Genomic DNA, 15087 nt, shown 5'->3' with positions numbered 1-15087 from the left:
AACGTTGTGTTCTCTTTCTTCTTTTTTTCAGCATGGAATAAACCTATTACTTGTTCCTTTGCTGTTACTGCTAGGTTTGCTTTAGCACTGCCCTCTGCCTCTGCCTCTGCCTCTGCCTCTGCCTCTGCCTCAGGCCTGACCGTGTGGTTATGTATGTCTCATTTAGGTATTTAAAAAAAAAATCTTTAAAGTGGAAGAACTAAGTCAAATTTCAACTTTCAACTTCTAAGATGGAATAAGTACCAGACAGACTAGTCCTTTAGGACCAAGACTGAAGAGCTGTGGCCTCAAGTACAGTATTTTCTTGCTGTTCATGCAGTTCTGATCTCTTGGCTTGTAATGTAGCTATCCAACCACACAGTGTCAGGCTAGCCTCCATAGTCACAAGGTATTTCGCAAGCAGTCCACAATTTGTCTTATTGTATTTGCTTTATTAACTGAGCTGTTAATTAGAAACGACATTATAAACACAGTACCTACAATTACTACTAACATTTATTTTGTTACGTCTCTGTACATACAAGCATTTTAGAAGTTATTTTAGGAAATTCATGAGTAAATTATAAATTATTTTCATGTAATAAATATACATTTAATGAATCAATCCATTAATAGTTCAGATTAAATTGGATCTCATTGCACAAAAAAATGCATATCTTTGTAACTTCAGATAACCATGAGTGCTCTGTCTTTCAAATCCCAAGATCATCTAGGAGTTACAGCTGAAACTGAGCAGTTAAACAGTAGAAAGGTCAAGGACAGATGAATTATTTGTAAATCAGAGGCACCGAAATTCAACTACAAACTTCAAAAGAAATACAAAATACAAGTACCATCATACAAAATGATGTTGGTGATTTCACATATGGTTTGTCCACTACCAAACTAATTTGTACTACACTTTATAAAGTTAAACTGTGTATAAAAAATAATTCTAATAACAATACTAAAATGTAACCATCAAATAAATCTGTATGAACATCTTGGTACGAGAAGTATAATTAGCAAATTTTCAATTTGTTAAAAATATATCAGAATTGTAATAATAAAAAAATGTCCGTACCTTGTTAGTGGCAAGTTTACTTAAAGAATTCACCAAATTCAGATAATCACTTTGTTTTAAACAGATATATTAATTATTAACCTTTAATAAAAAAAGTTTTCTCCATACAGTTTGAGTAAAATCGAAGTATTATTTGTCAAAATTATTAGACAAACAAATCTTCCACAATTCTCAGTTAATATTGCTTAAAGTTAAGGAAATTATTTTCGGAATATGAAAATATGGAAAATGGTGTAAATATTGAATTAAAAAATTCGTAGGAGACTAATTTCCACTTTATTGTTTGGTAACTGGTCAGTATTGTTTAAAATAAAAAGCTTATTAGGCACAGTTGAGTTTTCTTTGCAAAAAATACTTAACAGTTCATGCCTGTTTGAATTGGCGATGCATCAATTTTACTTTGAACAGTGGGATCAAAATCCTTGCATACAGTAGCACTTTTTTAATCCACAGATACAGTAGACGTAGCACAATGCTTTCTTATGAAAGAAACTGCTACTATTCTTCCAAGTGCTCAGAGCAGAAAATTATCTGTTGAGAATTCCTAGTGTCTTTCCCTTCTCCAAGTGAACCACATCCTTTGGAATTCCGATCGATCATTTCCAGCTTGATGACAGCCTTATGTCTTCTTCTTCGTTCGACGAGGAGGATTTGGAATATTTACATAGATCTCATCAGTGTCTTGATGTTTGGCTTTCTTTTTCATCCGGTCATAGACTGATGCTTGTTCATAGTTGTTCAGCTGCTACAAGACATAAATGGACAAGGGTGAAGTAAGTTAAGATTTAACCACGATTAATCATACAGTAAAAATATCGTAACCAAATCTTAATTCGGTGAGAACTGGAATCAAGGAAGATGAACTCTTTACGTTTTTTTGCTTGCGGCTTCACGAAACAAGGTTTCGTTTTTAAACCTGAAACTAAAATTGCTTGTTTCCACCTTGAGGCACCTTGTTAGCATATTGTATTCAATTTCTGTACATTTTTAAATATAGGTACACCAAAACATGAAGTGGGGGAAATAAAAAAAACACAGCTTTAATTTTGCGCCTTTTTTGTATGTGTGAATTGAGAGAAAAATAATATTTACCCGTTTTTTCACAACTTGAAATTTGTCTCTTGTCTTCATTCTCTTCTTTTTACGCCTAAAAAAAACAAAGTAGAACAAAACTAATTATTCAAAAAGAGTATAAACTCAGGAATGGCTGCATTGATGTTTCAGTTGTGAACGATTGCCTTCTATGGCACAATAATATTTTAGAAAATCCCCTGCAAAGTGAATCTAATTTTTTACATTTCATCTGTTGCATCTCAAGGGTACCACTTGTTTTTTTTTTCCATTTTGCTTCTGTCTGCTTTGGGTCTAATGGAAAAAAATCTTAGACTGAAAAAAGTTTACATCGGGAGGGAGAAATGCATTCATTTAAAATTTTTTTAACATTTTATTTAATATCTGAACATTTTCTAATGCATGCAGGAAAGAAAATTCCTTGTTAATTCCCTTCCTTTATAGGAGGAGTATGTATCTATCATAAGGTGACTGGAAGTACACTATAACACTACTTCTTTTGCCCTAAACATTTATAAAGAAGTCCAATGATGTATCATCAGACTTAACAAATTCAAAACCTTCTCTTTCTTGGTTCTAGTACAACACTTTGCGTAAGGCAAAGCTCAGGCAAAAGATATGTTCTGTTGCTAGAAGTATGTTCTTAGGTTTTAGGGCACAGTGTGAGTACCAAATAAAACCGTTTTTTAATTTAATCATCATCATAATAATAATATACCTGTTTTGATACACCAAGGTTGTAGCCACCACAATCACTAAAACGATAAATCCTGCTGCTCCCGCTCCAGCATAGAAAATTAGGTTCATGTCTGTATGGACGCAACAAAAAACATGATTACATTAAGAATACAATTACTGGGAAGTGTTACAGTTTTTTGCAATTCTTGTACAAATAGAACAACACATCTGTTACTATTAAGATGTTTATGGTGCAGCATAATGCTCTGTATCTTAATTTCACTGAGTAGAATTGCTTTTGCCAGAACAACACATCAGAATTAAAATCAATTCCTTTCTCACCATATCATTTAAAATGTGTGGAATTATGAGGTTGTTTAGGACAGTTCATCCCGTTTGGCCTTGATGAACCTATTCCCAGTCTACGCAATTAATCATTTTATGCTTTGTGTTAATTACATTTCCTTTCTAACATCTTTCTAAAATAATTGACCTGCGTTAACTGTGCATGTGTCTGAGGGATGTGAAGCTGTATTAATATACCTGCACAGGGTAGTGTATGTCACATTAATGACATAACCAATATGGATCAACGGTGACACAGCTGTACTGCAGATGTTTTTGCAGAACAGTTTTTATAGCTCGGCACCGTGTGCGGTTCACCTCAGCGACATAACCACCTGAAAGTGCTACTGCATCCAGCAAATGAGGTAACAAAACTGAGTTTCTAGAATGAAACCCGGGTTTCAGCGTCAAAAAGCTTTGATGAGAAGGCTTTGTTCCAAAGGGTGGTGGGAGTGTGGATCCAGCCACCCAGCCATGTTGTTGAACTGATATCCTGGCCTCTTTCAAAGAACATCTGGATAAGATCCTTAACTACTAAGGACCTTCTCTCGTTCCTGATATGTCCTTCAGTGAGCTTGCAGCCTTGTTAGGCTGGAGTTTATCACAATTTCCACAGTATTAAGTGGACTAAGAGCACATGATTTCCTCCTCGATATAATGTGGATTGTTCACAGTACTGCCCACAGAAATGACTGGAACCCACTTGTATAGCTAGGTGGACTGGACTTATTGGCATCTAATACTGTATATTACTCAAGGCAACAAGAGGAGTGTCGGCAAAAACCACATCATCACAGACTTCCAGAGACCTAACTCCTCCCTGAAGCTATTGCCTTCACACAGACTGCTGAGGGATTCTGTGCCAATCCTGAAACTGTTTCTGTGTTTCGAAATGAACACTGGGAATGCTCTGGTACTGTGAAATTACTTACAGTAGCGGTCCCTAATACTGGTCCTACACGGCCAGGTGTCTGCAGGCTTGCCAGGTTTGTTTTTAATGAAGCAGCGCTTGAGGAGCTGGGAGAAGCTGTTAAACCGGCCCAATTAAGCCTCCTGGACCAGAACTGGGGAGCCCTGGTGTACAGTACACTTTCATCACATTTTACACTAAACGCGAGAACTGAAAACCCCTGCCGTCTACTCAAAATCAAAATGAGGAAATACCAAATGTCTTGCTTGGCAAGCCTGCTAACCTACATTAATTAATTACACGCAACCGTGGCCAAAATGTCTGACAGCGCGTTAGTTATTACATGAATAATAACTATGGCACAGGCTGTCGCCGTATAAATAAACATAACATACAGTGTAATAAGTGTTAGTAGAGTAAAATAAAGTATAATGAAGTAAAGTAAACAGCATGATCAAAGCTGAACAGCAAAACATTTCACCCAATTGTTTCAACCAATGTGATACACAATGCTATATATGGCCAAGATAAAAAAAGTGGAACTGTTAAGTATACATTTATTTTATGAGGAATTTTAGGACCTTTTTCGTACCCCATTTAAGCAGACTCAGGGATAACGTAGTGGTTTGATTTCCTGAGTTAGTTCTCAAGCGGCACCGGTAAATTCCTCCGTCTTTGTCTGTTATATTCATGATGAGCAGGCTGGCCTGTATGCTGCTGCAGTTCAGCAGAATCCTTTGCTTGTAATCGGAACCAGTGAAGTTTCCATCTGAAAAGTTGCAGAGGGCTATGGTGTCTTTAGAATTCTCTCCAAGCTTCTCAAACGTCACCTGGTGTACTGTGCCATTTTGGACATAGTGGCACCTTAGTGTGAAATTGTGACCCTTTTCAACAACAACCTCTGATCTATTTTCGCTGTCATCGATGTTCACTGTTAAAAAAAAAAAGAAGTGTTATTTTACCAAATAAAGAAAACAATTCTAAATTTTAACCAAGCTGTTAACACTGTGTTCTTATTATTTCTAGAATAATGTACTAAATGCGTTAGCACACTAAGCACTCTGACCTGCGCCCACTTCCCAAAGCAGGGCGGCTCCATGAATTCTGTTCCGTCGTTTCTCTTTTGTGGAATTGATCATCCAGCCCAATATCAGATCTTGCAAGTCAATCAGCAAGTTCAATATCCGTCTTAAATCTCATTTTCTTACTCTAGCTTTTCCGCTTCATTGACGAACTTTGTGTTTATCTGTTTCATGACCACAAAGTGCCATTTTGAGATCCCCATCAGGTGCTACATAAACAATATAGTATTTGTCACCTGAAGAAGGCTCAACGGCCGAAACGTTGTGTTCTCTTTCTTCTTTTTTTCAGCATGGAATAAACCTATTACTTGTTCCTTTGCAGCCTACGCATGCTGACGCAGCTACCCACCTGAATATAGTATTTGTATTATTCTTACACCCCAAATTCATAAATTCAAAATTTTGTCTGTAAAATATACTCCAGAAATGTTCTTGTTGAATTACTGCCGCTTGTTTCCATTTTTTTAGAATACCACACAAAAAGCATTTCCTCGTGTATTTTCTGACTGAACCAAACAAGAGGCACTCCTCCATAAAGTTAATCAATGCATTGATGATGAAGGTAAATACTTTACCTGTCTTTTCCACACGAATGTCTTTAGTCCACGAGCCCTTTGGAAATGAGTGTATGGAACACTGATAAAGTCCCAGATCTTCCTCTGTGGTCTGTGTGATTAAAATACTTCCATCCAATGGTAATGATTTCAGAAGCTTGACTCTTCCTTTATATTTTCCAAATTCATAAAGGCCGTATGTTGTGTGGTAAACCGCTACTTTCTCCTTTTGTGAGTCTGTTCTCTTTTCCCAGGAGATCTGGCTGAGATTACCACTCCAAGGACAGGTACACGTCAGCGTCGTGTTCGTCTCCAGCTTCACAACTGAATCAGCAGTTTTTGGCAGAGTGGCATCTGAAATAAAATAGAGGGTTTTTTTTTTTACATAAGGAAGAAATGTGAAAAGCCACTGTATAAAAGGTGCAAAATGGATTCTAAACCAAAGTCAATACAGGCTGGGTGGGTGGTTGTGCTTCGATGAAAAGTGATGTTTGTTGTTGTGCACAGTCCTCTCTTTCACTGAGCTTAGACTTACGAATCAGCAAGTAAAGGGAAAACTACATGAATTATTGATTCATATTAATTATTTTTCTCTGGCTGAGTATAGACTCGAACACTGTTGTTTTCACCATTATTGAGTCTGGACTCTAGGCTCCTTCGCTTTCTGAGATCACATCACAGAAGATCCTGGGATCACACTGCCCTTATGTATACTGTATGTGCTCTACTCACAACACATGAAACATTTAATCCAGTTTACCACAGTGAATTTAGCATCAGGATTTTGCACTATGGCCTCACTACACTATGCTTTCTACACTGGACCACAGGAATAACTATATCTTTTATAGAGTTAAATGGAAATAAATAAGGGTAGGATTAATGGACCATTCTTACTGTTGAAAGTCTGAAAGCACGAGTTGTACATACAATGGGACTAGAATCTTTAATTATTTTTATATTTACAGGGGGAGCTTTACAAAAACACTCCAGCTTCCAGTTTTGTTATTTCATTCACATCTGATGCCATACACTGAAAATAATAATTTAACTAGAGCAGCTCCTATACTACCATCAATTCAGAATAGGCCACAATTCAAGACATAATATATATATATAATCATGTTAGCGGATACGATACATTTGCAAGACTACTTGTGAAACAGTATATATCCATGGACAGGTCTTGAAAATACTTAATGCGAATTAATTTTGGAACTATCAACTATGCTTCAAATATTTGGTCTATATGCCTATTGTATGTACTGTATACTGTATATGTTCAGCTCAAATCCATTAACAGTTGGGTGAAATAAAGCTTGTACTGTAGATGTTAATTTTCTGATTACACTGGGTGAATAGTATTTAAAGTAAACATTTCAATGGTTTGAAATGTAATACTAAATTGCCAATACCTTAGGGTAGTATTGAGTGTACAGTATGTAAAAGTAAACCCCTAGATTTATAGTTACAATGGCCAGAGATTGCACTCAACTTCAACCAGTACTCCACAAAGTTCAATCATTTACCATCTAATTCCAACAGAAAAAGAAAACTGATTATTCTTCCCTAAAATAAATTATGTGCTATATGCCAACAAAAATACGTCTCTTAATGTTCTGTAAATTCTTCACATTATTTACTCTATACAATACAGACATGCAACAAAAGATATGAAAATATCATTAACAGATAATGATTTTCCCTCTTTAATGGGTGCAGTTGAGCAAAAGAGATGCTGGCACAATTACTGAGAATCACATTTTAGGAACTTTTCAAAACTTTAGCATCTATACATTTTGTAACAACCTAATCCCTGTTTGGCTTGAAGGGAAAAAAAAAGCATCTTACCTCCATGCCAACTTAATATAAGCATAAGTACCATGAAGTACCAGTACTCCTTTTGTGTCGTCTCCATCTTATCCCGCTTAGCCAGCATGAATACTGCATTGAGGAGTGGAATGAACTAACCAGCACTTCCTGTGCACACACACACTATAGCACAGTACTTCACACACAACGATTCATCATTTGCAAAGGAAGTGAAACGCAGCAGTGACATTAAAAGTGATGAATGTATGAAATGAAACCCTTGGAACAATGAGACTGCTACTGATGAGGTTAAACACAAGTGAGTCTCTTGTTTTTTTTTCTACTTGGCTATTAGAATCTTTTGTTCTGGCCTGCCAGCAACTTTGATTTACTTCTCATTCTTGTTTAGGATAGTAAACATCTTTAAAATGAATGTAAGGAATTTTTAGACATTCTTTAGTGAAAGTGGCTGCTCCTGTTTAATCCCGAACAGGGAAAGTACTAGTCCATGAACATAACATGAGAACTGTATTTAATATATACAGTATGATACAGAAAATAATGTATCACTTCATGTGAAGTTCAAATTAAAGTGTATTCATTGTAGTGTTACCAAATGTTCTAGTATGGATTTTAACAATTTAAATACCACATACAGTGCCTTCCAAAGTATTCAGATCCTTTCACAGTTTTCACATTTTGTTCTTTTATAACTTGTAGTCATGACACTTTGAAGTAGCAATTAATATTAGTTATACTGTAAACAACCTACTTCACAGATGATTCAAATAAAAAACAAAAAGATGGAAATAGATAATTAATATAAAAGAAAATGAAAAAGTTCTGTTTGCATAAATATTCAAACACTTTGGCAAATTAATTTAGTTGCACAAAATTACCATAATAAGCCACACAATTAATTACAGCAGTTCTATATTAAACCGTGTGGTATTATATAGTGAAATATAGTTAAATTTAAGCAAAGACTCAACTATGAAGAATAAGGTGCTTTCAAATCCAGTAATAAAGTCACTGAAAAGCAGAGATCAGGAGAAGGGTACACAAATAATAAAAAGTATCTAAATATCCCCGTGAGCACGGTCTACTAAGTCATCAAGAAATGGAAGGCACAGCAATCAAACCTCCCAGACACTGCCTAGTTTAGGGCGTCGCTCCAAACCAAGCAGAAAACTAGCTAGTAAAAATGCTCATGAGTCAAACAATATCCCAGTCACTCCAAAAAGTGACCTGGCCTGAAAGGCAGAGTGACAAACCCATCTCAAATCCAGGATTGGAGCTTATAAGTGATACTGCAAACATGTGGCAAACGGTTTTGTGAGACAAGACAAAATGGGAACTTTCTGACGTAACTATAGATCACTACATCAGATGCAAAACATTTCCCAGTTAAAAATCTCTACACTCAAGCACAAAGGTAGCATCATGTTATGGAGATGCTTCTCATCAACCATCAACCAGGACTGGAAAGCTTGTTAGGACTAGAAAACAAAATGGATGAAGTAGAGGCAAATCTTAGATTTTTGGGTGTCTCAACCACGTTTTCTTCTAAAACTGCACAGAAAATTCACACATCAGTAGGACAATGACTTGAAACACAAGACCAAAGGCACACTGAAGTGGTCTGAGAGTGAAAATCCCTGAGTGTCCAGGTCAAAGTCCTGGCATAAATCCATAGAAAATCTATGGTGAGGCTTGGTGATTGCAATCCATCAGAATCCCCAACGAACCTGAATCGGAGCAATTTCACTGCAAGATGTGGACCAAATAACAATGTACAAAGCTGGTAGCGACCTGTCTCAAAACCCCAACATCAGGCGCTGTATCCTTTGTAAATGGGATCATGTCATGTTAAAGGTGTGTAAGGTTGTGTCTTTTACCAAACTGTAATGCACATTTCCCATCTGAGACAACAAAGGGAAGTAAGAATGAAGGCAAAAGGCTTTCTCCTACAGAAGGGAAGAGCAGCACCTACGAGTTTAACAAAGCAACAAACTGGTTATGCTCAGAAGTCTCTTAACTCTGTAATGACTAGTTCCAGCCTTGCTTAACTTCAGAGATCTGACAAGATCACGCTATATGTCATAATTGTAATATTTCTTGCATTTAATTTTCAAAATTATAAAAAGTACTAAACATTGTGCTGGTTAAAACACACGACTACACTAGGGTAGGTGAGTGAAATGACTTCTTTATTCAGTAGGTTAAAATACTCGAAATATGTGTATAAACTATAAATAACATTTAGTCACAGAACATTATCAATAACATCACATACTCTATCATACATTTTTGACAAATTGTCAAATTAATTTACAGTTACAAAATAGTATATATACACATGTCATTTTTTATTCACAAATATGCTTCAAAAATAAATCCTTTAGAACAATCAATGAAATCACAGATTTTGCGATTTCCATGATTATAACAAATACAATCGGGGCCTTCACAGGAGAAATGCTTAGCTGTTTAAGAGATTACTTAGATTTTCAAGGCACTTTAGTAGGTATGAAATTAGTGGTTCATCGCTTGTTTTTGCAGTTTCTGTGAAGAAAAAAAAAAAGAAAAACATGTATTTAAAACAGACAGGTTTCTGTTAGTTTTAATTCACCATTATCTGCAGTGAATGTCTATCTCCATTAACAAAACAAGTGCTTTTAATGGTTCCATTGACTTCATTTTTCAAAGTGAACACTACTGTTCATTAAATTCCATCATCCTTTGCAGAAACAGCATCATTGACGCTTTGTGTGTCCATGGACAATGGTTTACAATAAAGTCCAATTTTCCTTTTAGTTTCTCCTGAAGTTGTTTAAAGACTCAAGTGTCCTTCAGTTTGTCTGTATTACTGATTCTACTGGGTAGAAAAATATTAAGTTGTTAGAACATACAGTAAGTACATTCTCTGATTAATGAGATGGCTATTAAGTCCAAACATGACTATGACTAGGAATGAAAATGAAGATTGAAACAACAGAAGCGAACCGAAAACAGGAACGACAAAATAAGACACTTTTGAATTGACACTGCCTTCTGTACTGATCTGCCAGGTAAAGAGATACTTATCAACTTGCGTGAGTTCATAATCTGAGCACTGCAAAATGTTAGCCTGGTGGATTTTAACAGTGCAGGGAGGGGTGTAAAGATCAGAAGAATTAATTAAGAAGTCCAGCGCTGCTTGACTACAATAAACAGTGAGGGTAGGTCAGAGGCTTAAAGTAAAATCAAAAGAGTGGCTTTCACTCCTCAATCTGGAGGGTTATGGTCCACCTTAAAGGTGAACTTTACCAGGTTTTGTAGACACCTTATAACAATCACTGATTAAGGCCTGAAAACTCCAGACCAAACCAGTGAATGACTGATTCAAACAAAGTCAAAACAACAGAAGACCCTGTGCCAGGATGGAACATCAGGATAATACAACAATATTTCTCAATCCTTCTCAATTGAAGACGAAGGCCTCGCGGAGCCTGTTTGAAATATTTTCAACAAAAGTTTGCGCAATATCAATGGCTAGATCTGTTTCGACTCAACAGTTTTAGGTTACCTTTTGGTGTATCTTTCAAAAACTTCTGCCTGCTTTAAAAATATTTTTAATTCTGCATTCTGTTTTGTTTTGTCTTGTTAGAAGTGTTCAGACTGTTTTGGGTTTAGATATCTCCTTGTATTACTGTACAAATACATGCTAGCAACAACAAAGAGCAAAAACAGTTTGAATTTATCACAAAAAATCAATTAGATTAAAGAAAAATACCTTTTTTAGCGGAGATGTATGCTTCATCAACTTTACATTTGGTGGAGGGGTTCTTTAAAGCCACCTTGGCCTTTGAATAAAAGTTGAAATGTTTATGAAACAATATGCATTCAATCAAGAAAAGAAAACTAATTCCATTGTTGAAAACAGATTGTCTGATTAACAAATGAGAAAGATCCAAGTACTCAAACTCTATTACTAAGGCCTGAAGAAGTCATCATCATGCTGTAGGTGTTCACTTCTTATTCTGATGCTCTCATGCAAATGTGTCTTTCAATTCACAGGAATGGAAGGAAAATTAGTGGAAAGACAGTAAAAAGAAGTGTATAATTTCCAATAATTAGTTGGTATTAATAACTATTTCTATTTACTGAATGCAGCAGATTTTGATGTCAAGAAGCTCAAGGGACAAGTTGCCATTTGTTCCAAATTTTCATGAGTACCCTAAATTAATTAATACGCATTACCAGGTGGCTGTGACTGAGTCTGTATCATTAACCTCAGCTTTTGCATAAATCACCTTTCCTGTTCATTTCATTAACCTCTAGTATTGTGCGATTTGTGTGTGAAAAGTCTGGGCCATATTTGAAGAGGTACCTTTTGACAGTTATGGAGCAGAGCCCACAGAGCTGAAGCTCCAATAGTCTTGACTTCTGTAAGATTACTCTCCAAGCAGGATGCCAGAACTCTGACTGCTTTATCTGAAAGGAAATTGGCACTTTTTAATAATACAAACCAGCTTTGTATGGATTCACATATTTTGTTGCAATAAAAATAATATCTAATAGCTTCTGGGTTTCCTTGATCCTAGAGTTGGCTATAAATAATAGATTAAATGTAATAATGTAATGATTGAAACTAGCACAAAGGAAGATCTCTGGTATTTCATGACAGACTTGGCGGTTGCATTTATTTGATTATTACAGTTCCATGTATTTAATTACAGAATAAAAAGGGGATTCATGCAATATTATATATACATTGTGATTTAAATCACAGAGGGAATTCTACCATCTCGATACGTTCCCTCACAGTGAAGCACCCGAGACATCAGCGACGACGTAAAAGTGCATTTAAAACTGAGAAAATAAGACACTCTGTTTACCCCAAGGGTTGTGGGATTGTGGCACAAGCTACACAGCCATACTGTCCAAGCTGATACCCTGACCTACTTCAAGAAACAGCTGAACGAGATCAAATAGCCAGCTCTGACTTGTAAACTGTCTTACGTTCTAACTACAGACCAGTTTTAGCCACACCGAGGCTACCCAGAACTGGGGTGGAACTGCCTGTAAACCCAATTTGTTTTGCTTTGTACCCCAGTATTCTTGACTAAATTATACATTACATTTTAAGAATACTAATGCCAGATTTCTTCATTTTTGCTTTGCTCTCCAGCTGGTTTGGAATTGGGCCTGGCTCACCTCATGCCAACCCCCCGACCCGCAGGGCTGAAGACAACCCGCACATGGGCCTGCTGAAGTGGCAGCAGGAAGACACGTGCTCACGACTGACAAACCCAGCTCATGGGGGCCACAAGGACTTCTGTCAAGAGTACTTGCGCCTGTTTTTTTTGCAGTGGCATAAACACTGCACTCTTGACTGCGTGCTACTAAATATACTGCAGTAACAGTCTTATGACTTCACTCAGCTTTGAGCTGGTGTGCAGCCCCCAGTTCTGGCTTCACTCCAGCTCTGCACAATGTGGGTGTTTGTGTGGTAGAACCCCTTGTATGAAAACAGATCGTTTCAAAGGACCATGGGTTACAGTGGAGAAAAGGAAAAGGTTTTGTGCTGTGCCTAGGGTTTAAATTATTTAAAAAAAATGTTTGTCGGGAGACGTGTGGCAAGTACCGTTCACTGTCGTCTTTCTAAACACATGAGGAAGGATATTTGCTTGAACTAGTGTACAATAGAAAATCTTTCTTTCAGCCAGACTGATATAAAGTTGCATTAGAAAGGTCTTACCATTAGCTAGAACCTTTGCTTTAGTGGCAGAACTGAAACAGAGGTTGTGCAGAATAAGCAGGGCCACAGGTTTAGTGTTGCGAGGTTTGTACTGTGTCATTTCTGTTAGCAGCTCTAAGGCACCATTACTCTTCAGTATGATCTGTTGTCCATCTTCTCCAAAGGACATGTTCAGTAAAAGCTTTAGCCACAAATGTAGCACAGGACTGGCACTTTTAGATCCAGGCTTTGGTATTGACAATGACCGGCAGTTCTGAAGGAAGTTGCTCTGAAAAAGAATATAAGAGAAAGGAAGAAAAATGATTACACAAGAAAGAGAAAACATGTTCATTCAAATCATTTTGTATAAAGACTTAATCTGTCTTAAGATATTATTTTAATCTCTTCGTATATATCCCAATCCAATTTATTACATACGTATCACCTTTCTATATCACACTTCAATCATCTTTTGCTTATGAAGTTACAGCTGGCCAGCTCCTGATAATTAACTAATTACCAAAATATACGCATGGAGATTTTTTTGTTCTGTTCTTCCAACATATAATGTGAGCCCGTGTTATCGTCCAGGAAATGGAAGCTGGTTTCTGTTAAGTGGAAAGATGCTGATGAATGTTTACAGTAGGTGCTACAGCATCTGCCTGTGACTGTACCCCTGACAGAGCACATTTCTCCTGTCGTGATTCAGCTTCTGTTTAGCATATTGACCTCTTAATGAGCTATTGGTTAAAGTGCTGAAGTTCAGCTTTCACTGCAGTGTCTTCCTAATGTTAGGCTCTTCATAACCACATGACTCTGGTGAATCAAGCTGGCGATTTCTTCATTGCAATAAAGAAAGGAGGACGGATGCAGCTAGCAGCTCGTCTCTCACTCACTTTTTTCACAGACAGAAACAGGCTTTTATTTTGGGAAATTAGCTAAATTTACATACATTACGCACAAAAACATACAATTTTATGACTGGTTAGTAACAGTGTGCCACCATATAAGGTACAGAATCTGTCATCTAAGACAATTCAACTGTGGTCAATCTTGGGCACTCATCCAAAGTCCCTGTCCCCATTTAGGTTACTAAATTGAACACAGGATACAAGAACCATACCACCACTCACAGGACCTTAAAAGCATGAAAGATTTAATTTTGTAACATAACATAACAAGCATGCATGCCTTCAATAACCATGTTGGGCCTTCATGAATCATAATCGTTCATTAGGGAACACCACCGATACTCAACTGTCAAACAGACAGTAACAAGTCCACTCCAACCTGTCTCACAAATGGCTGCTGAGTGAAGCAGCCTGCCTTGATATTATTTATATGGCCTGTTGACCACATGGGGAGACAGGGGGTTGGGTGGAGGTTTGCACTGCTGCTGCTAATGTGTCAAATCACACTGAAGTGCTCAGCTTCCCTGGAATTCTGTGCAAGCTGGGTTGCATTAGTGTTACAATGATGCAAGGCACAGCTTCTTACACAAAGACCGGCATGTGCCTGGCAAATAGTCTTTCTAGCCAGCGTCTGGAGAATCAGCTGGAGATATTCGGAGAAACCCAGAGGTATCCTGTTCACACCTGTAGCTCTTGTAGGGAGGTGACTGCAGTCTGGGCCTCTCAGTGTCCAGCCTGCTTCAGCACTCTCTCTACTGGCTGTTTTACCCATCTTATGGGTCCTTAGTAGAACTTGGATACAAGTGTACTTTGGCAAGGGAAGGGCAGCAAAATAATTCTCACAGAGCAACCTGTAGAATTATTTTTAAAAATGTGGAATACTTCCACATTTCTAAATGTTAATAAACTGTAAAATGGTAAAGTCTTGAAGTAAAGTAC

The 15087-nt window shown here is 37.1% G+C and overlaps 2 protein-coding genes and 1 long non-coding RNA gene across 3 annotated transcripts in view; 1 reads left to right on the top strand and 2 right to left on the bottom strand.

The window, feature by feature from the left end:
• Positions 1 to 410: 410 nt before the first annotated feature.
• On the bottom strand, positions 411 to 7912 carry cd226 (CD226 molecule). Its single transcript, XM_088642201.1, has 6 exons — positions 7555 to 7912; positions 5725 to 6057; positions 4660 to 4998; positions 2853 to 2943; positions 2156 to 2210; positions 411 to 1808 (listed from the first exon to the last, which is right to left on the bottom strand). The coding sequence occupies exons 1-6, from the start codon at positions 7640 to 7642 to the stop codon at positions 1683 to 1685; spliced, it is 1032 nt and encodes a 343-aa protein (XP_088498327.1). The 5' UTR covers positions 7643 to 7912; the 3' UTR covers positions 411 to 1682.
• Positions 7745 to 14390, top strand: LOC148655562 (uncharacterized). The gene is made up of 3 exons (XR_015940724.1): positions 7745 to 7834; positions 12689 to 13934; positions 13978 to 14390. It is a non-coding gene; the product is annotated as an uncharacterized LOC148655562 (long non-coding RNA).
• rttn (rotatin) overlaps positions 9705 to 15087 on the bottom strand; it is a 70042-nt gene continuing 64659 nt past the window's right edge. The window contains exons 46-49 of the mRNA XM_088642200.1: positions 13259 to 13526; positions 11888 to 11991; positions 11291 to 11360; positions 9705 to 10080 (exon numbers count right to left, since the gene is read on the bottom strand). Coding sequence (XP_088498326.1) covers positions 9998 to 10080; positions 11291 to 11360; positions 11888 to 11991; positions 13259 to 13526 — 525 coding nt within the window. The 3' untranslated portion in view covers positions 9705 to 9997. The remainder of the gene's footprint in view (positions 10081 to 11290; positions 11361 to 11887; positions 11992 to 13258; positions 13527 to 15087) is intronic.

Source organism: Lepisosteus platostomus, chromosome 8 (assembly GCF_059453375.1).
Source record: "Lepisosteus platostomus isolate fLepPlt1 chromosome 8, fLepPlt1.hap1, whole genome shotgun sequence".
Taxonomy (NCBI): Eukaryota; Metazoa; Chordata; class Actinopteri; order Semionotiformes; family Lepisosteidae; genus Lepisosteus; species Lepisosteus platostomus.
This window is presented reverse-complemented; position numbering and strand designations above follow the sequence as displayed.